The 23,319-nt window shown below is 48.4% G+C and overlaps 1 protein-coding gene across 4 annotated transcripts in view; it reads right to left on the bottom strand.

The window, feature by feature from the left end:
* Positions 1–2,262: 2,262 nt before the first annotated feature.
* The window catches only part of NRP2 (neuropilin 2), an 89,125-nt gene continuing 68,068 nt past the window's right edge, over positions 2,263–23,319 (bottom strand). Inside the window, exons 15-17 of one of the 4 annotated variants that reach the window (XM_041472814.1) lie at positions 22,700–22,720; positions 6,366–6,434; positions 2,263–5,720 (exon numbers count right to left, since the gene is read on the bottom strand). In XM_041472814.1, coding sequence (XP_041328748.1) covers positions 5,416–5,720; positions 6,366–6,434; positions 22,700–22,720 — 395 coding nt within the window. In that variant the 3' untranslated portion in view covers positions 2,263–5,415. Of the gene's footprint in view, positions 5,721–6,365; positions 6,435–15,245; positions 15,901–22,678; positions 22,721–23,319 lie in introns of those variants that run through there. The other 3 variants (XM_041472815.1, XM_041472816.1, XM_041472817.1) reach the window with 3 other exon arrangements.

Here is a 23,319-nt window from a genome sequence, read left to right as displayed (position 1 = left end):
GGGCTCTACTGAGCAGCCACAGTAAGGCTGAAAGGACACAGCAGGGACACAGCAGTGGTGGCACTGGCTGTAGTCAGGTCCCCAGTGCTCAGCTCACCGGGAGTCAGCACCTGGGGGTTCACCAACACCTCTCATGGCCAGGTGGCTTTGTCCATTTGGGGTGTAAAGGGGGAAGATGTGAACTATTTCAGTGCAGCTATTGAATAGAGCCATCCAACTTTCGTTGAGGGAAGGGGCCATTGGGAGCTTCCCAACAAAGAGAATGTGCTGGTGTTTGTCACCAAGGTTCAGGGCACCTGGTAATTTTGGAGGCAAAGGACAGGCTCCCTGTGCTGCCTTCAGGGAGGAGGGGGAGCACCAGCCTCCCTGAGTCAGCCTGCTAAAGTCACTGTCCACAGCAAAGCTGGCACCAGGTTTTGCTCAATCCCGTTGGATGGCTGGTGATAGTGCCAGGCTCCAGGAGACAGAGGCGTTCTTCAGAGAGAGAGACAGAAGACAGTGAGGCAACGGGAGGCTCTACTTGCACCTGCCTGCAATTAATTAATTACGAATCCACTCATTAGCTCAGCCCCATGGCTCCCCTTACTGCCAAGCCCCCAGCTGTCCAGAGAGCAAGTCATTATTTGAAAAGATTTCCCATTAAATCCAAAAGAAAAGGAATATTTGAAAGAAGAAGGGGCAAGAGAAACAGCAAGGGTGCACACACGATTGCAATCAGCTCTAGAGGATGTGCAGGAGTGGCTGGATCCCCATCTTGGAGCAGCCCGAGAATGATGAAATCGATTTCATTAGCCTGCTCAGCCCCTGATTACTCTGGTGCCATATGAAACACCCCCCATAGCTCCCCGCAGTCTGGCCTCTGCTTGCAGTGGGTACCCTTGTGTGCCTGGCAAATGCACCAGGGCACTCCAGGTCCCACCCCATCCTGCTGGCTCGGCAGCAGCCCCATCCATGTGCAATCCCAGCTTGTGCGGAAAAAAAACGCCTGAAGATTTAAATTTCCTGAAGTGGGTACCTGCCTCCCCTTGGTGCCCAGGCAGCAGCTTCAGCCCAGCTCACAGGCTTTTAACCTCAGCCAGGGCACACATCTGCTTTGCCCGCCGTGTTTCCATTACCGGCTCTCTGCTCCGTGTGCTAGCGGAGGCTCCCCTCTAACCGCAGTGATTTACAGGCGCTGCTACGGCAGGACAGCTCTGACACTGATTGAGTCGCTTATCTGCCGTCTCCGTCCTGCTCCCTGACAGCCTCTCCCCCAGGTATCAATCTGCACATCAGTTCTTTATTCCTAGGTGAGAGGAGAGCTGTCAAGGTTGCAGCTACACTGTCATCTTCATCTAAGCTGCCAGCCACCCTTCATCGCTTAAAGACCCTCTTTAATGCACAAACGCTTTGGGAGGGGGTCACCGTGTTGGAGATGGCAACAAAATTTCATTTGCTCTCAAGGTGCTCAGAGCTTGATGGATTGGCTCTCATTTGTCAGGGTGCCCATAAATAAACAAGAGTTTCCAAGCTGTAGGCTCAGCCCCACCGCTTCTCCTTTCTGCAGCCCTGCAGTGGCTTGAGGCTCCCCAGGCTTGGGCTGCCACCAGGGCGGTGTGACAGAGCAGAGGGAGGGTGGAGAACACAAGTATGTGGAGGCAGGCTTGGCACTGGGGTTTGCCAGGAGTCCCCACTGTCTTTGTGATGAAGAACAGGGCTGAAGCTGAATGGCAGAACACCACCCCATCCCAGACACTGCCCACTTCGGCAGGTTCCTAGAGTCACGGCAGGGACACGCTGGCATACCAGCACCTGTACGCTTGTGAGGTGGACAAACTGTGACAGGCTGGCCCTCACCAGTGCACTTTAGTTCTAAGTCATTTTCTAAGTGATTTTTAGCCTAAAACTGCACTGGTGAGAGTGATCCTCTCTGGGATCACTGGCAGCACTGGGACACGGCACAGGGTGACAGGAAAGGACCTGCATCCACTTTGGGATTTGCTCTCAGATGCTGCTTTTGGGACAGAGCCCTCCCCAGCTCTGATAGGAGATGCTGTGTGTGTGCACTGGATCTGTGTTAAAACCCCATGTCACCTTGGTGTGCCACACAGCCTGGGGTAATCCAAAGGGACAAGCTGTGCACAGCAAAGGAGAGCAGTGGGCATGGCCCTGTGTGCTTCAAGTTGCACCTCATTTTGCTGGGGCTTCTGCTACCCACAGCCCTCTTCAGTTTGGTTTCCTTGTTGCTGCTCTTTCGTGAATAAAAAAGCCACAGAAACATAATCTCTACCATAATGTTTATTAAATAGTAATTTTAAAAGGTTTTTATACAAATCATATAAACACAGTTTTATTTTTTGTTTTGTTTTGTTTGTTTGTTACACCGAAGAATCACAGTAAAAGCTCTTTAAGTCCGTAAGTCCTGGCTCAGCCAGTAAATGGTCAAATACCTTGAACTGCAAACCTTGGAGAATTTCCATTTCTGCATATAATTTCTTAATGGTTTAATTCCCATGCTCACCTCCGGCACCTTCCCACAAAATGAAGTCACCCAGAACTACAGCCTGCCCATCAGCAACATGTCCTGCCATGGGAAGCATGTGGAGGCAACAGCCCATTTAAGCAAAGGCATTAATGCCGATTTTTTTTTCTTTTCTGAATTTCACAGAGGGAATTGCAATCAGCTAACCGAATCTGTTTGCAGAGGAGGATGCAATGAATTGAATGCACCGATGACCTTTCCCCCATCCCTGTTGAAGTTACAATCAAACACAGTTTTCCGTAGAACAGTAAAGCACCCGGCAGAGGTAAGTGAGGTATTGGCTGTGCAGCATGATCGGCCTTCTCTCGCCTGGCGAGCTCACACGTGGGCCCTGCCCCGCTGCCAGGGGCCAGCGGGACACACGGGCTGGGCGCCTGGGTGGGCCCGTGCCACCTTAGTGCCAAGGTCAGCAGTACTCCCCTGCCCCGGATCAAGAGATACATTAACACGAGTCAGTCCCACGGAATAAGTCACATACACGATACATACAGAGAATTCACGTGCGTGTGCAAACACACTGTTTCTGAATATATCTATATATGAACTCTTCTCTCTGTACGCCTACTAGACACCATAACATCACCTTTTTAATTATATATTTTCACCTATTGTTTGCCTAAGTTGGCTTTTCTACTGTATGGTCCTTTTCCATTCATCCTTCCCCTCTCTGGTGATTTGAAGGGAATGAAATCATTGAGCAGCAGCAATCCAGCTTTGAAATGGTCTGGTACATTTCCTCTCACTGCCTGTTTCTTTTGTGCAGTAAAATAACGCCCCTGTGGAATTTGTCTGTGAAAAACACCAAAAGAAATAAGGTGATTCGAAAGGAGAATCAGAGACACGTTTACTGCTGTTTTTGTCGGGCGCACAGTGTGAATTAAAGAAATGAAGGCCTTTGTGTGTGCATCTCTGCGTGTGTATACGAACCGCGGAGGCGCTGATGACGCAGCTGCTGTATCTGCTCCCCCAGTACATGTGCACCTTTCTCACAACAGAGAAGGGGTTTTTTCCCTAAAATCTTATTGTCTGAGGGAGCTCTTCATGAAACAGTAGATAAATGTTCCTATTCCCGCAGTACCAAGGAGCATCTGTGGCACTGCTCTTGTGTCCATGCTCATCTCCTCTCCTGATGTTGCTTGTGTCCCCAAACACCTGGACTCCTGCACAATGTGTTTGTGGGGCTGGGAAAACTGAGCTTCACAACATATCACATCTTTGTCAATAGCAGTTGGTGAGGAAAATAATACCATCCCCAACCCAAACTACTTGCCAGGTAAAATGCAAAAATCAGGACATGCCAGGTATTACCAAAGAGCCCCTGGAAAAGCAAACCCAGTGTGACAGAAAGGTTTCTTATTTATGTATGTGCAAGCTGATAGAGGTGATCCTGTACTGAACTGGAAATGAAGGCATTGCTTTGGGGTTCAGCATTTCAACTCTTTTTCTCCATTCAGTTATTCTCATAACACTCCTGTCCCACAGCACAGTGGTAAGTGGAGAGGTACCAGCTGCCACACAATGTAGCCAGACCATTTGAAAGTAGAAGGACCAGATTTCTGTTGGGCTCTAACCAGTGGAAAGTGGTGAAGAAGAGCATTTTGTGGGGAAGGATGAAGGCCTCACTTGCTATTTGCTACAGCACTGATCATCAGCTGGAGGAAAAATACTTCTAAGGCACTTGTTCAAAGTAAAAAAAAAAAAAAACAAAAAACAAAAAACCAAAAAAAGTTCACAGATAGAACTTGGGGGTTTTGCTACTGATCAGGAGCAGTGCAGCTTTGCTCCAAAGGGGATGTGGTGGCAGCTGTGTGGTCCAGAGGTGCTGAAGGCACCAGCTCACACCCCCCAGCTCCAGGGAGAAGGAGAGCATTAGGAAGGTGAAGAAGTGCCAGTGGGCACCATGGCCAGGGTCCCCAGGGCTGTGGGCATTGCTCCAGCCTCCTTCCTTGTTCATTTTCCCTTCCTGGAACTTTGGAGAGGCCTCAGCACTGTATCTCAAGTCAAACCCCAAATGAAGCCCCCTTCCCAAAGCCATTGCCTAAGCTCCAGCAACCTGACAGGCTCTATCTTTCGTTTGCTGCAATTTTCTCATTATAGCAAAAAGAAAAAGGGCAGGCTCAAGAGGGGTGGAGATTCAAATAAAGGCCTTCCTGATGAAGGCCTCTGCTGTTGCAATCAAAGATATGGATTTAATAAATGGCTCTTATTCACAAATCACTTTAAGGCTCTTCAGCTTTTCTCAAAGAGGTGCTTCAACACATAGGGTTTCCCTTCTATTTTCTTTCTTAATGATTTCAGAAAGCGCTGTTGTTACTGTTGACAGTAAAGCCAGTATCTCACCCTTCCCCTGCTACCAGGAGAAGGAAAGTCGAAGGTAACAACATGCTTCCATTTTCAGGACTGCAAACTGCAGCTTCCTGTTCTTAGTGTGAAGTGCACAAATCCCTACAATGATATCTGGACGGAGTCTAAAATGGACAGGGGGCTCCGTGTGTGTGTGTTATTTCTAAAGAAATCCCTCAGCCTTCTCAGCAACTTACCAGAGAAAGGAGGTGGGAAATAACAATCAACATTTAGTTTCTCACATCCAAAAGGTAAACCAGGCTCCCTTACCACATCCCAGCCACTCACATCAGCAGAAAATGAAGATGAACCAACAAACAAGGGGCTCAGTCCCCCCTCGCCCGGCACAGTCTGGTTTGCAGGAAAGCCACTTGGTCCTGGTGGAGTGTGACCCGGCGGCAAGACCTGGTGGCAGGAGCAGTGCCTCCCCTCACTCCTGCTCCCCTCATTCCCTGTTATGGCATTCAGTTCCCATAGAAAACAGCAAAAAAGTACCCCCCTGCCAGCCCACCTCACCGGGCACAATGCCAAGGGTGATCCCCAGGCACCCATCAGGCCTCCGAGCAGCACTTCTGGTGGTTCATCTTCACCTTGTGCTTGATGCCGTCGTACAGTTCGAAGTTGTAGTTCTCCAGCGTGGTGGAGCTCCGCGAGGACAGCCCGGCGTACGAGCACGTGCAGTAGAGGAGCAGACCAGTGCAGATGGCCCCAAGGAGGACCCCGAGGGAGCTCATTGCTATAATGGTCACCAGGATGGGATCCAGGGTGTATAGCCAGCTTTTCTCTTTGTCCAGCTTTGGGGTTCCTGGAGAGTTAGTAGAGAACAGTGTGTCGTTCCTATCCGATCCAAAGTAATCTGCAGTGGAACGGGCACTTATTATCCAGGGATCACTTTTTCTTCCCTCCTCACCTTTATACGTTACTTACGTGGAGTTGTGATGGCTTTACAAGAGTTAAAGTACATATATGGGCATATCTCAGAAGGATTCACTAACCCAGGTCTAGAAATCATGTGAAGCACCAAGCTACCAAGAAAGTTAGGCACCCTGATTCACTTTTAGACATCAGATTACTGACAGAGCATACAAGCATTCTACACCCACTGAAACTCTGGCCCTTCCAGTGCCACTAGGTTCAAAACTATGGAATCAATCTGTCACAAGTCTCAGACTTAATTTTCTTCATTTACAAGTCAAAATGCCATGCAAGCAGCAATTAATGCTTAAAAGATCAGTTTCACTTGTCCTAACACAAATACAATACACTGACTTTGCAAGGTTGCTGGCTGTTGGAAAACAAGAAAAGAAAATCAATGCTTTTGATGCCAAGCCATCCCTTCAATGTATGTTCTCAAGTGTGTTCTAGCTCCTAACACCACTAAAGCTGAGGTTTGTGAGTGATCTGAGCATCTGATACTGAAACACAAGCTGCTACAGCTGAATTGTCCATGTGCATATGGACAATGTCCATGTCCATTTGCATACCATGTCCATTTGCATACCTGGATCGTCGTTGTCTTCAAAGTCTTGCTCAGAGCTTGGGAAGTCATCCTCCATTCTCGGGAAGTTCACTAGAACAACAAAATGGGAAGCACTGTTTGTTAAAAGAGGCCTTCTGGCAGCATCATTGTCGCCGGTCACTGGACTGCGAGACCAGCCAGAAGAAAGTAATTGTTAAACTACTACAAGGCTCTTCCTTGTGGAAGGAGGAGGAACTCATGATCTTCTTCCCTTGGCCAAAGTCAATGAAGACTCTTGCACACTTGAGAGAAGAGGATCTTCACACTATGTCACATTTCATAACCACCAGATCACCAGCTTTTAAGAAGAAAAGAGAGTGAGCAAAAAGCAAAGAAATCAGACACCTTGAAGGGCACTAAAATATTGTCATTGCTGCCTCCATAATGGCCATAATTCACTATTAACATGCTCATGGGTATTACCCTTACACCTTTGAGTAGGATCTTGGTGTCTGTCATTACTTGCCACTAATGCTGGATCCATTTAGCACACACTCTACTTTTCATCTTTTCCCATATGTCTGACTGGATATAGGGCTTCAGTGACCCGGTTCATCTTTAGATTTCAGACAAATTCACAGTAATTTGAGGAATTTATGTATCTTCATTATATGTTTTAATACAAAAGCTGGTTGAAATGGAGAGAGAGGCAAATTACCATATCTAGGCCCCTATGTTAACATTTTCCTGATCCAAATTCCTTTTAGTGGTGACATCTCTTGCTATTGTTCAGCACAGACCAAGGACTAGCAACCAAATGCACATATTATAATCTGAGCAGAAGTAAGTTATTTTCCTGTGCAGTCTTCCTATCATTTTCTCTGCGTACAGTTACCATGGCTCTTTTCCACTTTTCCAAAAGAAAATGTCTTTTCATTTCAATCTGTGAAGAGTTTTCAAAGCTGACTGTAACTTGGGGTACTTAACTGAGAAGGTGTCTCGAAATGATCAGGAATGCAAAAAATCAGGGACTAGAAAGCGATAGAAGTCACACCTTGGAAGTAGTTGTGGTTGGAACCAAGATTACTTTATGCCTTGTGCCAAAATGGCAAGAAGAGTTTAAAGAGGTTACTTACAAGCAACCAAAACTAAAGATTGTAACTTGTACCTAAAAAGCCACATGCAAAGAAATTATTCAAAACCTTATAAAAGAATATTTCTGCATATTTGCGTGGATATTTAGGACTTGAAAAGGCCTCCTGAATTGTTAAATACACTTTTTTGCTCTCCCAGACAACTGTGTCAGGCAATCCATGCCAGCGACATTTCAAGGTTCACTTCCAGAGTGAGTCTCTGCTGAAAGCCATGCTGCCCCAACACCACCTGACCCCTGACAGTAGCAATCCTCTGCTGGAATTAATGACACCTTCTCATTCCTCAGGCAGAATTGTATCTGCACCCAAAGAATGAAGGGATTTCTTTGAATTTACAAGTGAACTGGCAACAGGAAGGCTCACAGCCCAACACCTGCCCCTCCTGCCGATGAGTTCTGCACTGAGTGAGTCAGTTAAGCTGACTCAAGGCTGCTGGTACCTTGTCGAAGAAACACAGGTGCACACTGCCTTCTGTAAATCTTCACTTTAGCGGTGAGTTCACATGATTCCTCAACAGTTCCTGAACTGACAGGCCCAGATGGCAACATCTTAGGGCTGGGAGAACTGCCTGAGGGCGTCTTGCAAACATTTAGATCCAAACATGTGGAAAAATAACTTGCAAAGCAGTTCACACGTGGAGACGTCTGAACTGCTAGTCACCCACTGGAAGACAAGCAGTGAGGTTTGCCATCCGTGTCACCCACACAACCCTACAAACCCTAGAAACTGTATGTTGCTCAAAGATGAGCAGAGGTCAAAATTAGATGACAGTCTGCCCAAGGAGTCCATGTGTGGAGAAAGGCTCTTGGAAGTCATTTGACATTCCATATTGTAGCTGCTCTAAATTTTGTGTGAGAACAAGCTAGCAATTTGATCCTTTTGTAATTTCCCAGGGCAGCCTTGAGGGAAAAGCCAGAAATAAAAAAGTATTGGTTAATCAACACTTTCAAAAGAACACCAGTTCTTCCAGCCTGAAAGGAAGGAGCACTGGGAAAACTTGAAAAGAGAGAACATTTATACAAAAATCCCAGCCTAGAATCTGTTTACTCTTCTAGAGATTTGCTCAATTCCCCATGCTAATACAACTCTTAAGTCCTGCTTAAATGATATCTTCCTACTTGCCTATTTTCCTTCCTCCTCAGGCCCTCATTCTTCTGTTCCCCACATGCCATTTCATTGCTATTTGATTGTATGTTATCATGAAGGGCTCTACACCCTCCGGAAAGCTTTAGAAAAATATAATTTGACGTTTCTTTTTCCATACTGGGGCTTCTCGAGTCATTAACTGAATCAGCTCAGGCTGTGTGGGTGTCTGTGGGAATTGAAGCTGGTGGTCTCAGTTCAGTTCCTAGTGGAGATGATTTAGAATCTAGCCTGCCACAGAATCTATCCTGCTGTTTGTCATCAGTTAGGTTCCTCTGGGACAAGTCCCAGCAATTCAGTGACAAGTGGAGCAGGCCACAGAAGGCAACTCCCTTCAAAAGTGGTCCCCAGAAAAGCCCTGCAAGCTGGTGGGCAGAATGGGAGAAACATACATCGCTCTGTGCTGTGGAAAGCTGCTTCCTTAAAGGGCAGATTTCAGGAACAACTTACCTTGCATTTTAAAAGAGAAAAAATATTCCGGAGAAAGGTAGTCAAGAAAGTTAGGGGGAAACTGTAATTAAATATGAGGAATGATTTCTCCTGAGTGAAAGGCCATTTTCAAAGCCTGTGTGCCAAATAATAGCTGTGAGCACCTAGCCAGTCCTGGCCAAAAAAATGATATTAGCAATGATTTTGGAAACAGCCAGATGCCAAGAAAGGCTGTTATCTGTTGGATCTGAGAGCACTGCCAGCTAAAAGGCTAATTTATGGGACCTGGAAAAAGAAAGATAAAATTTTAATCAGACAAGGGCTGATTTAATACCATGTTTGTATGAACTCACATGGAGGGAGAGCAGGAGAAAATTAGTATTTCCAGAGATTAAAGAGTTTCAGCGTACATCTGTTTTAAAATAGTAGCAGGGGTGGGAGGGATTGTGCCAGGGCAGACGAGAGGGGCGGGAGAGCAGACAAGGTTCTCTGGTGTCCCACCACAGACATAGACATGCCTCTTGCAGGAAAGCTCTCCAAACCTGCCCAAGGCAGCTCACCTCTCCAAAGCTGAGCTCAGCATGTCATGTGGCCTGGCACATACTTCCCACCACCACAGGTGCTCGATGCTAGCCCTCCTGCCTGGGCTTACCAGCAGCACCATCACCTCTGGCAGAGACCTCTACACCAAGCCAAGAGCTATTGCTTTGGAGAGAACACCCAGCCCTGATTGCTGGAACCTGGACTCACTCTTCCAAGGCAAGTGACAACTGTCAAGAAAAAAATTGCTGTTTCTTTCCAGCCTGACTTTGTCTGGTTTATGTCCAGGCACCAGGTGCTGCCTCCTGCCAGGTCGCTGAGGGGAGCTCAATCACCCTGGGGCAGAGCTCTATCATCTGGCATTTCTCTCTACACACAGGCATTTGCAGATTATCTGTGGTGTCTCTTGGAGTCTTTCTGGCTGAACAAAATGAGCCTCTCAGCAGGATGTGCCTTTCCCAAACAATATATCAAACTTGCAGTAATTTCCAGATCATATTATTGCCTGCCTACAGCCACTGTGGCACAGGATAGCCTGGGCTGGAGAGCACCCAGGATGAGCTCCCACCATTCCTGTGCTCCTGCTCCCCACTTTCTGCAGGAGTCCATAAGCTCTGGGGCTGAAAGCGACGCACCAGGTGATGGGTGCTTTGTGAGCTCTGCTGCCTACAGTCTTTCATTCCCAGTAATATCTGTGCCTGTGCCTGCTGGGACAAAAAAAGCAGAGTGTGTAGGAGGAAGAAAAACAAATTGCTGGTTTTGGGGAAATAAGCAGCACATGGTTGTTTCCCCACTGTGGAAAGGACTCGAGGGCAGCCAGCTACATGCTCACCTCTCTCTCCTGCTGCTACAACATCCCTTTTGGCCAGTGCAATCCTGCCCAGTGAAGGGGCGTAGGAGGTACACCGCTGCTCTGCTGCCAAACAAGTGCCCATGAGGGTCTGAAACACTAAATGCAGCCAAAGCTAGGAAAACGGGGTCAGAAATTGACATTTCCCAGTCTTGGCATAACGAGACAGAGCCCCAGCTCTGCTCTCATCCTTGCTTTTCTCTCTTTGCTCATTCCCAGTCCTTTTCTCTCCACAGCAATAGTGTGACTCCAACACACATCATTTTGTTTTGACACAGCAGAGCAGCCGCCGTGGCCTCGCCTCGACACCGCTCTGCTTGGCGGCGGCGCAGCGCTGCTCCTCTGGCTGGGAGCCCCGGGGGCTGGGGGTGACACCTCCCACCCTCGGCAAATGGAGAGGCACTTCTCAAAGCAGCAGCACAGGCTCCGAGCAGAAACACTGCCTCTGAATCCCCCATTGCTCTATTTCCAGCTGAAAATCCACCTCACTTCTCTCTTTCCCACTCCTGCAGAAACACAGGACTACTTTAGTTTACAGAAGGGATAAATCCCTGCCAAATTTCAAATTAAAACAGTGCTTTGGCTACAGTTGAGCATTAAGGAAAGCAAACAAGCTGCCACTCCCTGGCCCGGCCTCCCTCTGCAGTGCAGGAACTGCTGGACATTATTCTCAGATTGCCTTGGGGCTGCCCTGGGGGTGGCCAACTGTGCACACCTCAGCCCACCACAGAACCATTGTCAAACTGGGGACACAGATGATCTCTTCCAATCCTTTGGCTTCCCATATGAAGACAAGGTGGGAAAGTACGGCTGGGCAGCTGAAGACCCCCCACCAAAAGCACTTGGAGACATGGAGCCAGGCTCAGCATTTGGTGTGGAGCAGGCAGCTATTTCCAGCCCTGGTGCTGCCCTCCAACATGTGGCACCTGGCCCTGCTGCACAGACGGCAGATGGCCAAGGTGGCTTCCCAAAATCAGTACCCTGCCAAACCCTCCCTGCAGCAGACACATCCCCCGTTGCTGCCTGACCCCTTCTCCAGCCCTGCTTTTTGCACCTCTCCTCAGCAGCACCCCCAGACCAAGGAAACAGTGGTGGTGGCATGTGTGCCTACAGCCTGACTGTGGCATTACACGGCGTAATCCTCTCCCTCTCCCAGCTCTGGACAGCCCGGGTAAGGAGCTGACATGAGGTTCTGTGCTCCGTGCTGAGCTCACCTACCCCAAACCGAGCAGCTCCTCAGCACAAGGGCGGCACTGGGCCCCGCTGCTGCCACGCGAGGGCTCGGAGCTGGGGGAGAAGCTGGCAGCTTTGTGGCATCCTGGTATGTTTATCACCCACCCCGTTGTCGCTGTTTGTTTTTACAGTGCAGTGGCTAACGACACGATTCCTCAAACTGGCAGTCATGCCTGCAGTCTCTGCTAAGAGCCGCCAAAGCCACTGATGGAGGAGCTGTGGCGGAAAGCCAAGCGGCTGTCCAAGCTCGCCTCGGGGCCTCGCCTGCTGTCTGCACGCCTCACTCTGCCACCCTGACACGGGCTAAGTGGGGGCTGGCCCTGGTAAAGTCAGTAGGTTTTCACAGGGTTTCTAGAGGGACAAAAATCCAGGCATACCCCACGCACAGCCTGATTTTTACCTTGTTCCCTTGCACGTGGCGGCAGAGGCGTTTCCATCAGGCCAGGAAAAGCCAACCTCGCCCCCACAGCCCGGGGGCAAGCAGCGCTGGGGACCCTGTGCCAGGTGCCATCCTGCAGGTGCCTGCCCTGGCAGGAGGCTGACCCAACTGTGCGGCCCGTCCCTCGGCTGGTGAATGAGCTGTGCAGCCTGCTCCTGCCCGATCAGCCATCTCAGGCACGCCGACATTGCCAAGGCACAGCACCGCCCTTCCCACGGCGCCTTTGCTTTGCCAGGTCAGTGCTCCCTCTCTCACATCCCTGTTAGGCACTGGCTTTGTCCCAGCGCTTACAGAGAGTGCCCATGGACCTTCAGCACAACACCAACTGCAGAGATAAGATAAAAAGATTGACACCATCACGGCACACACCACCAGGGAGCCACGCCCAAAGCCTCCCCGTGACACACAGGACACAATGTTGTTCCCTGAAAAATAGAGCCCACACTGCTCCCCCAAAAAGTTTTTTTTAAGTAGACACTTAAATGCCTGAAGTTATTGGCAGAAGACTTTGCATCAAAATCACACTAAGCTGTATTTATTTCCTCAAACAAAGCATGCTAATTTTAGCTGCTTTCTTCCCTAGGATGTGCTGCAGCCTGAGCAGCACCCAACTCTCCGGCCAATCTGTCTGTGGCGCACGTACGGAATAATTAATCCTGAACAATTTCTCCCTTTTCGTCTGTTTACTTAACAGAATTTTTTTCTTCCTTGTTGGGAAGCCATCACTCAGTCTCTCCCTCCCTGTTTTTCACATGTGCATATTTGTTTTGAATTTTGCTTGAACAGTCGCTGAAGTGTACAAAATGCAAATTACAAGTGTAATTTGCTTTGCTGTACAATTACAGAAAAAAACCCCCAAAAAACCTCTCCCAAAAAAGCAGCATGGGTCCTCAGCTTTGCTTGTGTTTGAATAGCCAGTGTGAGGGATCACATTTGAATTATTTTTTTGTTGATGGCCTGAATTCCTAGTAAAGTCAGGAAGTTTCATTGCAAAGCTGAGCTTTATGCCAGGGTAAAGAATATGAGAGAAGAAAAATAAAGAGGGAAGGAAAAACCTCTCAAACTTGCAGCAAAATATATTTCACATGAAATGTGATGCTGCTGACTCTGCTGAAGGGGTGAAGGGTACACTTAGGGAAGATGGAAAGCAGAACTGCTGCAGAAGAGGTCCCTGTAACAAGTTGAGAAGACTCAGGCAGAGGGAAAGCAGCGGACATACACGTGTCCAAACACTCATGTACAGGTCCCCTGCACAGTCTGACACGCAGAAACACGGATTGCACAGAAGAGGAAAGGAAATCATTGCTGTTTTCATTATTAATTTTGCTAATGGCTTACCCGGTTTTTGCTGAGCTCAGGGACAGAGCATGTGGCTCAGCTGAGCTGGCAGCCAGGCCAGCCCCAGGGGCCCTGCAAAGTCGGATGTCCTGTCTCCAGGGGCCCCAGCTGGAGAAATTCTGTGTAATCACACTGAGCAATTTAGCACTTAGCAACGCTGGTGAAATCCCCAAACAATCCCAAGAGTCAGTCCAGCCTCCCAAAACTCCCGTAAGGACTGGTACAAATGTAATAGATCTAAAAGCTGCTATTAATGGCCCGATCCTGAGTGCAGTGAGGCAGGGAGCCCACAGCATCTGGGCTGCTGGGAGCTGGGTCTGCACGCAGCAGGAACTGGAGCTTCACTTGGCTAAAAGCAATAGCCCTGATGCTCCAAAGAGTTTTGGAACTCTGCTTTGCTTCAACCAACAGCATTCTCATTAGCAAAGAAAGAAGAAGAAAGAAAAACCCCAGATATTTGTATAAAAATATCATCATTTTATTACATTCCACACAATACATCTTCAAAGAATTTCAAATTTCCACAAGATATTTTTCACACACAGGCAACTGGGTAATGCTGGGGATGTCAGGGCTCAAGGAGCAGGGGAGAACTGGGAGTAAAAATCTCGAAGTGACCTTCTGTTTTGTCTTTGGTGATTTTGGTTTAAAAGACAGGGTGCCACATTCTCCTCTCTGACACACCAATGCACACTTGCTAAGTCTGTGGGGGTGAACCTGGTCAAAGTGAAATCGTCTGAACTAGGGAGACTGAACTGACTTAGGAAATGGGACAATATCATCTGCTGACATGGCTTGGGCTACCCTGAAAGTAAACCCATGCCAGTATTTCACATCTGTTTTAATTTGCAGCTGACTGAGGGGGATAGGAATCCACATCCCAAACCCGATGCACTGCAGCACCAGTGCTGTGTGATGAGGAGGCTCACGGTGAAAGCACCCTTGCCCTGGAAGCCCCTCTCCAGGGACCTTTCAGTGGCACTGCCTTCCAGGTGGCAGGAGCTCCCCGGGTCCATTCTGGCCCCTTGGGACAGGCAGGTCCCTGCTGCTCTCAAAAACCTTGTGGGAGCCAGGCCCAGGTGCAGCAGTGCTACGAGCACCCACCATGCCTAATGTGCTCACATGGCACATCACCCTGGGCTTTTCTGCACTCCTTGCTTGTTTCAGACACTTGCTGCTGCAGCTGAGAGGATTCCACTGAAATCTGCTGTGAAACCAGCATGGGGAACTGAAACTGGCTGCACGAATTAAGGCAAGGAGGGGGATAAAGTGACACCCCCATTGACAGACATCCCCTGGGCATAGGGCTATGCTGCAACAGGGGCCAATACCACTTCAGCACAGTCTGTATTTTTGCTTTTTTTTTCCCAGACCAAAAGGTAGCTCAAGACTGCAGGGAAGTTAACAGAGCTGCTCATCTTGATTAATTTTATGCAATATTAATGGGCAAAGGAGGGATGGGCACTAGCAAGTTTAGAAGGGGTGAGGGAATCTGATCACTCATCACAAATGGATACAAACAAGATGGAGAACCTTGCTCACTGGAGGTACTTTTTTTGCCTGCAAACAGAGTAGGGTTAAAAATTCAAACCACTTTTGCATGTCATCATTAAGTAATTTATATAAGGCATTTCCACTACAATACACTGGGCCATTCAACAGTGGGAGGTGTGTGGAGGCTCCTCCTTGCCTCCCCAGTTAAAGCAGCAGCAATAGCTGGGCCCCCCAGGCGCACTGGCTGGGTTTGGCTTGCTAGATGTTACTGGTGCTCTAAGAAGCAGAACATTAGCAAACGCAAAACTGACAAAAAACCCCAAACAAAAAAAAACCCCAACAAAAAAAACCCAACTCCCCAAACGAACAAAACAAAGCAAAATAAACCTCCACCTGACACCCCAAGTATCCTTGAAAAGTAATAGAAAGGGAGTGTTCACTTTTGAAGTGAAGGGGCGGTGTGTCTCTTCTGGCGATCCAAGATGCAGCATTAGTTTAGAGTTTGTAAAAGATTTGGGGAGGGCTGGGGGACGAAGAAGGGACGGAGATATCTAAGAGTTCACACGTATGCTAGGTAAGGAAAAAAGTGCAAAACTGAGGCAACTTATTTGAAGTCTTAGTTTCTGTCTGTCTGTCTGTTTTGTGTTTTGTTTGCTTTCTCGTTCCTGTTCGGCTCTCAGCAGCGCAAGCTGGGGTCTTGCTCTAGTTTTATGGTTAGGGTGGGCTCCACGGCCACAGGGGCCCCGTTGGCATAGTGGGAGGTTTTGTAGGTGATGGAGTGATCACTCTTCTTGGCCGCATAGCGGAACCGGTGGTAGTGGAGCACAAGGGCCAGCGCGACGGAGACCAGCACCACAACAGCACCTCCGGCGGCAATAACGTAATACCAGTAGGCTGGGATGGGCTGCACTGACACCGTGTCCACTGTGGGCTCGGTCCCTGGCAGGAGGGTTGCCCCTGGGGAGGAGACACAGAACAGGGTTGCTAGGTGGGAGGCATGCAGACGCACATAAAGAAACACACATGCTTTCAAGAGTACAGCACGGAGCAACACGAGGTCCCACAGCCGCCTCCACATACAGGGTGTGCTCCTAGGGGAGGGCACAGCCTGGCACTTGCTGAGCCCACATTTTCAAGGGCCTTTCCCTTCCCTTTTAATTAATCAGGCTGCCTGGAACGCAATACAAATTCCATATGCACTATTATTACTGTTATTTCTGGCATCAATTAATGTTTTTTTCCCTTCTTTATTTTGGCCATCTCCAGATCAGCCACCTGGTTTTGTCTCCACATGGCAGATGTTGTCAAGTAGTGACAAAACACATCACGTTCGTAACTGGCAGAAAAGCATAATCTCAGATGTCCGAGGAAGTTACCGCAGGAGACTGGGAAAGAAATTACAGGGAGAAAGATTTGTCATTTTTACTGAAAAGACAGAGAAGAAATTCTCTGTCTGGAAGTGCTCTGCACACAGGTCTAGTCTCACTAGGTGCCCCATTCACAGAAAAAAACTCAAACCCAGAAAGGGAACTATACTTGTCCCTTGAACATTTCTAGCAGAAAGACAAGGAGGAGCTCTCTCCCCCTTCCCCATGTAAAACAAAACTATCAGCACCCAGAGTGAGGATACTTATTAAATAAATAAACCTTCAATTCTCAAGAAACTACAGTATTTAGCATCCACTAAGACCTGCTGAAGTCTACGTGTTACCCTAAGGCTGGCTTTAACAAACAAAACATTCATTATGAGCTTCTCTGATATAAGGCAACTTTAAATAGATTCACTTGCAGGTGGGGGAAGAGGAGGGCTTCCCCTCCCTCTTCCAAACAATGGCTGTGTTATCATGTTGGCTGCAGAAAGAATAAAATGGAGAGATCTTGCTTTTTGAATGTCTACGGACCTCTCTGGATTCTTCTAGCCATCTGAGGTGGACATTCCTACTGTCCAGCCTGGCCTTTTCTCAATTTGCACCCACGACATTAACACTATCAAACAAGAAACCCAGCCAAAGCTAGATAAGGCAACAAAAAAGCATTGCTCTCTTCCCCAAGTAAACAAATCAGGGCATTCACCATAAACACGTCCCAGACCTTCCAGAGAGGAGGTGGGAAGGAGGGAAAATTAACAACAACAACAAAAACAAAAATAAAAGCATTCCCTGTGCAAGTAGAAGCAACAACAAGCAAATTAAAAAGGGGCTGTTTCTAAATATACATTCAGTCAGTCAGACACACACAGTCCCATGCACACACACACACGTAGGTTTAGCACATGCGCACGAGCCTCACACACAAGCTTCCAGGCTCACCATCAGGTTCCCTTGCAGGTTGCCTACCGGGAGGAGAAAAAACCCCCAAAACCCAACTCACTAGGTGCCCCATTCACAGACCTACACAGATTTCCTTACTATTTCCTTACTATTTCCTTACTATTTCTTGAAACGAGAAGGGATGGTCATAATTATTTACAAGGCATGGGCTGCAAAATCCAACCCAATATTCAGGCAAGGAACTCATGCTCTCTGCAGCTTCAGCAAGCCAGGACTATAAATTCATGCTGATAAAGCAACACACCTCGGGAGGGCTGGCAAAGCACCTGACTCCCCTGAACTCACGGGCCGGCAGTGCCCAGACTCAGCCCAGTGACGGCCAACCCTCCCTACTCTTGCAGCGTGTTGCAGGGCACGGCCAGTGCTGTCCCTGGCCAGGTCACACGGGGACAGCCTGCACACATCTGTGCCCAGGGCGGGACCGCTCTGCGCTACCGCTCCTGCACACGCTGCTCCCACCTTGCCAGCAGCACTCGTGGGGGTGAGCTGCAAATAACTAGGGAGGGATGTATTTTTGCACCACGTTTATTTACTGTTACTTCAAGGGGGCTGGAGTCCCCAGGGTAATTCTCAGGAGGGTTTGCTCTGCTGCTGGACACATTGACCCCCGTCCTGTGCTCACCCTGTGCTCCTGCCCCTGGCTGGATAGTGGGGGGCAGCCCCCTGACTTGAACTTTGGGGGCTCATGGGTTTGGTGTCAGTACATTGTTGAGCTCTGTGCTAACCAAACTCCAGCTTGGTTTCCTGAGCAGGCTTGGAAGACACCAAGGGGAAAATACAAAACAGTGCAGGATGCACTCAGCTTTGCCAGCAGCAAGGGCATCTTGTAGCACAGCCTCTGCCCTCCCCTACAAATACTATCTACAAATACTGTCCAGCAGAGTCACTGGCTGGAAATTTGAGATGGCGACAGCTCTGCTGCTAGTGGCACAGGAGATGAGGCAAAATGATGGTTCCTCTGCCACTCACAAGGCTTTTCTCCTGTCCCTGTTCCTCAAAAACTGGGCACAAGGACTAAAACCAAGAATGAACAGTGCATCCAGATGAATAGCTACAACAACACAAAAAAACACCTCAAAAGCTAGACAAAATCCACACAAGCAAAATAAATCCTGCTTTTATAGAGCAGGAGGCTGGGAACCACCCACATATTTGTCATTGTAGGCAAGAAACTCGGATGTCTCAGGAGAAGCCTAACTGCCAGATATGCTGCTCTTAACCTGTCTCACCCCAGCTGCCCCTCGCCATCAGGATTGGGGGTGGCCCTGTCCCTCCTGCCCCCCAACAGTGCCTGCAGAATGGGCATACAGGCTGGGCTGTGTGTTGAGGATGGCGAAGATAGGGAGCAGGCAGCCCTCTGACCTCCTTCCCTAACTCCACTGGCCATGCTGGTTTGGGGAATGAAAGCAGCACATCCCTGTGCCTCTCACTGTCTGCATGGAGGTGGCAGTGTGGGACATCCCACGGGGGCTGCTGCCAGCTCCCTCTGAGGCTGAGCATGTTCAATGCTGCCTTGAGCCTCACTGATAACCCCCCACTGTCTCCCTCCACAGATCCAGCTGGCTGAGCTGGCCCAGACCCAAATGTGACCCACTGCCATCCCCCATGGATCAGCAACACCTCTCCTGTGCCTGACAGCATGGGGGTGCTGGGCTGACCCCCAGGGAAATCGTGGGGCTGCTTGCTGTATAGAGGCCACTTGTGTTTACACTTGGTGACAGTCTCTGCTTACATAGCACCTTGTTTCAGTGAGAGATTTACAAACAAACAGCCTCTCACACCACTGATGTGCACCGGGTCCCATGGTGGAAGCTGGGATGGGGAGAGGGGCAGGTGTCAGGGGTGACAACAGCTCCTGAGTCTCAAGAGAGCGGGAGGAAGGCTCCTCCTGATGGCTGTACATTGCCCAGTGGAAGGCTGAGTGTACAAAGGGTGGGTCTGGCCAGAGAGGAGCACGTGCCATAGTGCCCAGCCTGCAGCCCTTGCCCCATGCCTGTGCATCTCTGCCCTCTGCTTGCCTGGGGATGAAGGGAAGCAGTATGATGTACTGCAGATGATCCTGCTTGTGGGAAAGATCCCCTGGGAACTCAAGCTGGCTGCAGCTTCAGGACAGCCACTGCTTGGCCCTGACCCACTCCAGATGTCCCAGCCAGGGCTTCAAGCATGAGGGGTGGTGCAGAGCCCTTCCTCAACCCCCGTTTCCGCACCTCATGGTCCTGTGAGGAGATAGCAGAAGTCTGGAGAGTTCATTTAGCAACTGAAGTCATTAAGGAATCACACTCAGTTGTCTCTAAGCCCTAATGAAGCCAATTCCCAACATTAATGATTGTTCTTCCTTACATTGCCAGACACTAAATATAGCTGCCCATCCACTCAGCACACAGAGCTGATGTTATCTGCTCTGTTTTTACCGGCCCTGCTGCTCTCTGGAAGTTTTCTGTTATATCAGTGGAAAAGTTCACTGCTCAGGGAGATGGAAAAAAAATATCCATCTTCTTAACTTAATAATTTTTCCACTCCCCTTTGCCTTCTGCCACACACACACACTTGCCCTTCCTCATTTATTCACTAGTACTCTCGTCTTAATAAACAACTGCCTCCTGCTGTTGCTGTCAAGTTTGTGGCTGCTGTGTTTATGGCCCAGCTTGGAACACCAGTCAGTGGAAGCCTGATTTAATCCCTACAGGATGGATATTTTATGTGGTTGTACTGCTGGTCCTCACACTTCCAACCTGTCCAGGTACTGCCGCATTCTCTTTTCAATAGGGAACACTCTATATATAGGGACTAGTTTTGGAGTTTTGCACTGAGAATCAAAACCCAAAGAAGGAAAAGCAATAGTCCATCTGGGGAAAAAAAAAAAGAGAAAATCCTTTCCAGAAAGCTGCCTGGAGGGCTGCCTGCCTTGCTCTGCCACTGCCGTGTCACAGCTCATATTCCTTCCTGAAATCACTGACATTAACTGCTGTGGACAAGCAACACAGCTGGACTTTTCATAGATGACACAGATGAAAGCAAGTATTACACTCATCTAATCTGAATGCCACAAAACCAGTGTCAGTCTCCACCCCCTAACTGCTACCTGTCATTGCTCCAGGGAGATATCTCTATCTTGATTTCAGGATACCTGCAGGGAGAGAATCCACCAGTCCCAAAGGCAAATTCTCCCCATGGTTTTTCTCCATAGTTTTTCTCCATGCATTATTTGGAATATATCTCTTATTTCTAGCCTGGTATTTATCTAATTCCTTGCTTCCAGACACTTGTTGTACTCTTTCTTTAAAGGTGAAATGCATCAATGCTCAAATGCAGCACAGTTGAAGCACACTTTCCTGGTCCTGTAAGGTCCCGACCCACTAGGTGGAACATATTCCACCTACACAAATTCTCTGCTTATTATTTGCTTTGTGATCCTGTCATCATGTAATTGCAGGAGTGGGGGCTATAGAACATCTCAGTAATTCATGTATAGTTTTTTCTCTCCAGTTCAATTTTTTTCTTCAGCCTGGGACTTTGTTCCCTCATTTTTCCCTCTCCTTCTGTTGGGCATGTCTGTCTCTCCCTCATTTTAATTATCATGTAATTGCCTCCAGTCTTCATCTTCACTTCTCCATCTTTTCCCTCTGCACTTTACTTTTTCCCAGGTCACTCCATCCCTCTGTGCCATCTATTCCTGCCTGTCATCCAGGGGAACCTTTTCAACCTTTTGCTGCAATTGCAATTGCTCCCCTGTTATGACCAATGCTAGGATGTCCTTGAGGGGGCCAGGAATGGGCAGGAGCTGTTGGAACAAGCTGGCAAGTTCCAGGGGGAGGGGGAGGTGTGCCTGTAATAGCATCTGCCCATGGTGCTCAGGGACCTCACTGTTTCTCCCCAGCCAGTGCCCTGGGGAATACGATGGGAAAGTGGAGGCACTCAGGCAGCAGGGCAGGGGCGAAGGGAAAGACAAGCAATACTTATTAGCAGGACTTTAGGATAGACTTTAGAATAGAATGTGAGGACCCAGAGAAAGGTTCAAACTGTAACAAGTCTCAAAAGACAAGGATGGTGTTTGCAAAACAGATGCCAGACCAGGCCTAGGAGAATGTAGAGCAATGGTGGAAGTCATGAATGGTTGTGAGGTTTTAACTGTCACCTGAGAATATCACAGCAGCTTTTCAGTAACACCACAAGCCTGAATATCAGATAAATAAGCCTATAAACAAGCAGAACTGAATTTCTAGTTGTTACATTATGGGTGTGACTGTAAAACATGGTGTTAGACCCTGCACTTGTCCCTCACATTGGTAACACTCCACAGCCTGAATCCCCAGGACAGAGTCGTGCATGTGACTTCACTCTCGGCGCCTCCTTTGCCATTGCTGCCACAGCTCCCAATGCACACACCCAGGAGAGACAGCTCTGCCCACATGGAAATGCAGCTGCTTCGAGGGTAGAGTCCAGCCATATCTTACACTTCACCAGCACAGTACAGACATCATGTCCCAGTGAAAGCAAAGGGCATGTTGATTGAATTGACAAAACAACTCTCAAAATTAAGGGGAGCTACAACTTTGCCCTTCATCACAACACAACCCCCAGACACATTCCTGAAGAGGCAGGTAGGAAAACAAAATCCAAATTAAAAAAAACACGTAAACCCCTCAGACTAAACGGATGTCTGCAAAAGTAGATAGTTTTTCTCACCCCAGAGCAAGACAAACAGCACTCCCCCTGAAAAGAGAGAGGCAGTTCCTTGGAGTTCCTCACCTTTTCTCCTACCCTGCAGGTTTGATCAGAGAAGTGTTGGTTTCTATTCTCCAGGCTAGTATGAAGCTGTTAAATGTACCATTTTCACCTTGTTTTCCTTTTATTCACTGTCACCTTCAGAGCTTCTCACGGCAGTTTGCTCTCTCACTTATACCTCCCAACTCCCCCTTCCAAGCAGACTCACCCCACCCTCCTTTGCCAGCACTGAACACCGCCACTGCAGGAGCATCTACAAACTAGAGAACCACCTTCCCTCACAGCAATGTGAATTACTGCCACCAGATTTCATTTTTAACTGGCTACTCTTTCTTTTTTTTTTTTTTTTTTTCCATTTAAGTCAGTTGAAAACTACTCTTTACTCTTCAGCCTTCCCAGGCTTAGCTGCTCTTCAGGAGCTAAGTGCTTTCTCAGGATGGCAGGTTTCCTAACGCTATCCAGTCCCAAGACGGGGGACTTGCCTGCTTGCCTGTTCCCTGTCTGACCTAGCAGAAGTCAGAGGATGCCATCTCCTGCTGCTGTGGTGGGGGAGGTTTAGTACACACTTGCCATTTCAGTGCTCAGAACATTTGCTGTTTGTACAAGCACACACATTGCTTTCCTTCGATGTAAAAGCCCATGCCAGCAGAACAAAACCACCGAGAGAAGTGCAGTTTTACCTGGAAAGTAGGAGTTCTCACCTGGGAAAGCTGTGATGGGTTCTGCAGAGGAAAAACAAAAGCTCGTATTAGAGAGGGGAGTGTTACACAGCAAGCCCCCAGCTCACGTCCCCCTTGATTTGCAGTGGCCAAGCGAAGCAGGCGGGTGGCTGTGCCTCACAGGAGCCACTCGCTGGGAACAGCACAGGGAGCCAGCCAACCTTAGCAGGACTGTGAGAAACCTGGCCCCAGCTGAGGACCAAACAGACACAAAAAGCTGTGACTCAAACACACTTCAGAGAAAAATATGTCTGAGGTTGAGGGTCATTTGTATTCAGCCTGGCTGACCTGAGTCATCCAGTGACAAAGCCTCACCTGGCCCAGGAATGAAACCCTGAAATCCCCTAAATTTCCAAAAGTGGTTTTGGTTTCTGGCTCAACTCTGGCACTGTTTCTCATGCGGGAACTGTCTTAATTCTGGGCAGTGATGCCCAGCTCCTTTCTATCTCACAGTGACAAGAAACAAAGGCAAGTGATAGTTTTCCTTCTTTCAAGATACTTTGAAGATGTAATCTATTACAAATTACTGGATCTGAAAAGCAATAATCGGTACTTACTACTGATTACTTTCTTGCAGAAGTAATAGACTTCTGATTATTTTT

This window comes from Pyrgilauda ruficollis, unplaced genomic scaffold (genome assembly GCF_017590135.1).
Source record: "Pyrgilauda ruficollis isolate IOZ18807 unplaced genomic scaffold, ASM1759013v1 scaffold3, whole genome shotgun sequence".
Taxonomy (NCBI): domain Eukaryota; kingdom Metazoa; phylum Chordata; class Aves; order Passeriformes; family Passeridae; genus Pyrgilauda; species Pyrgilauda ruficollis.
This window is presented reverse-complemented; position numbering and strand designations above follow the sequence as displayed.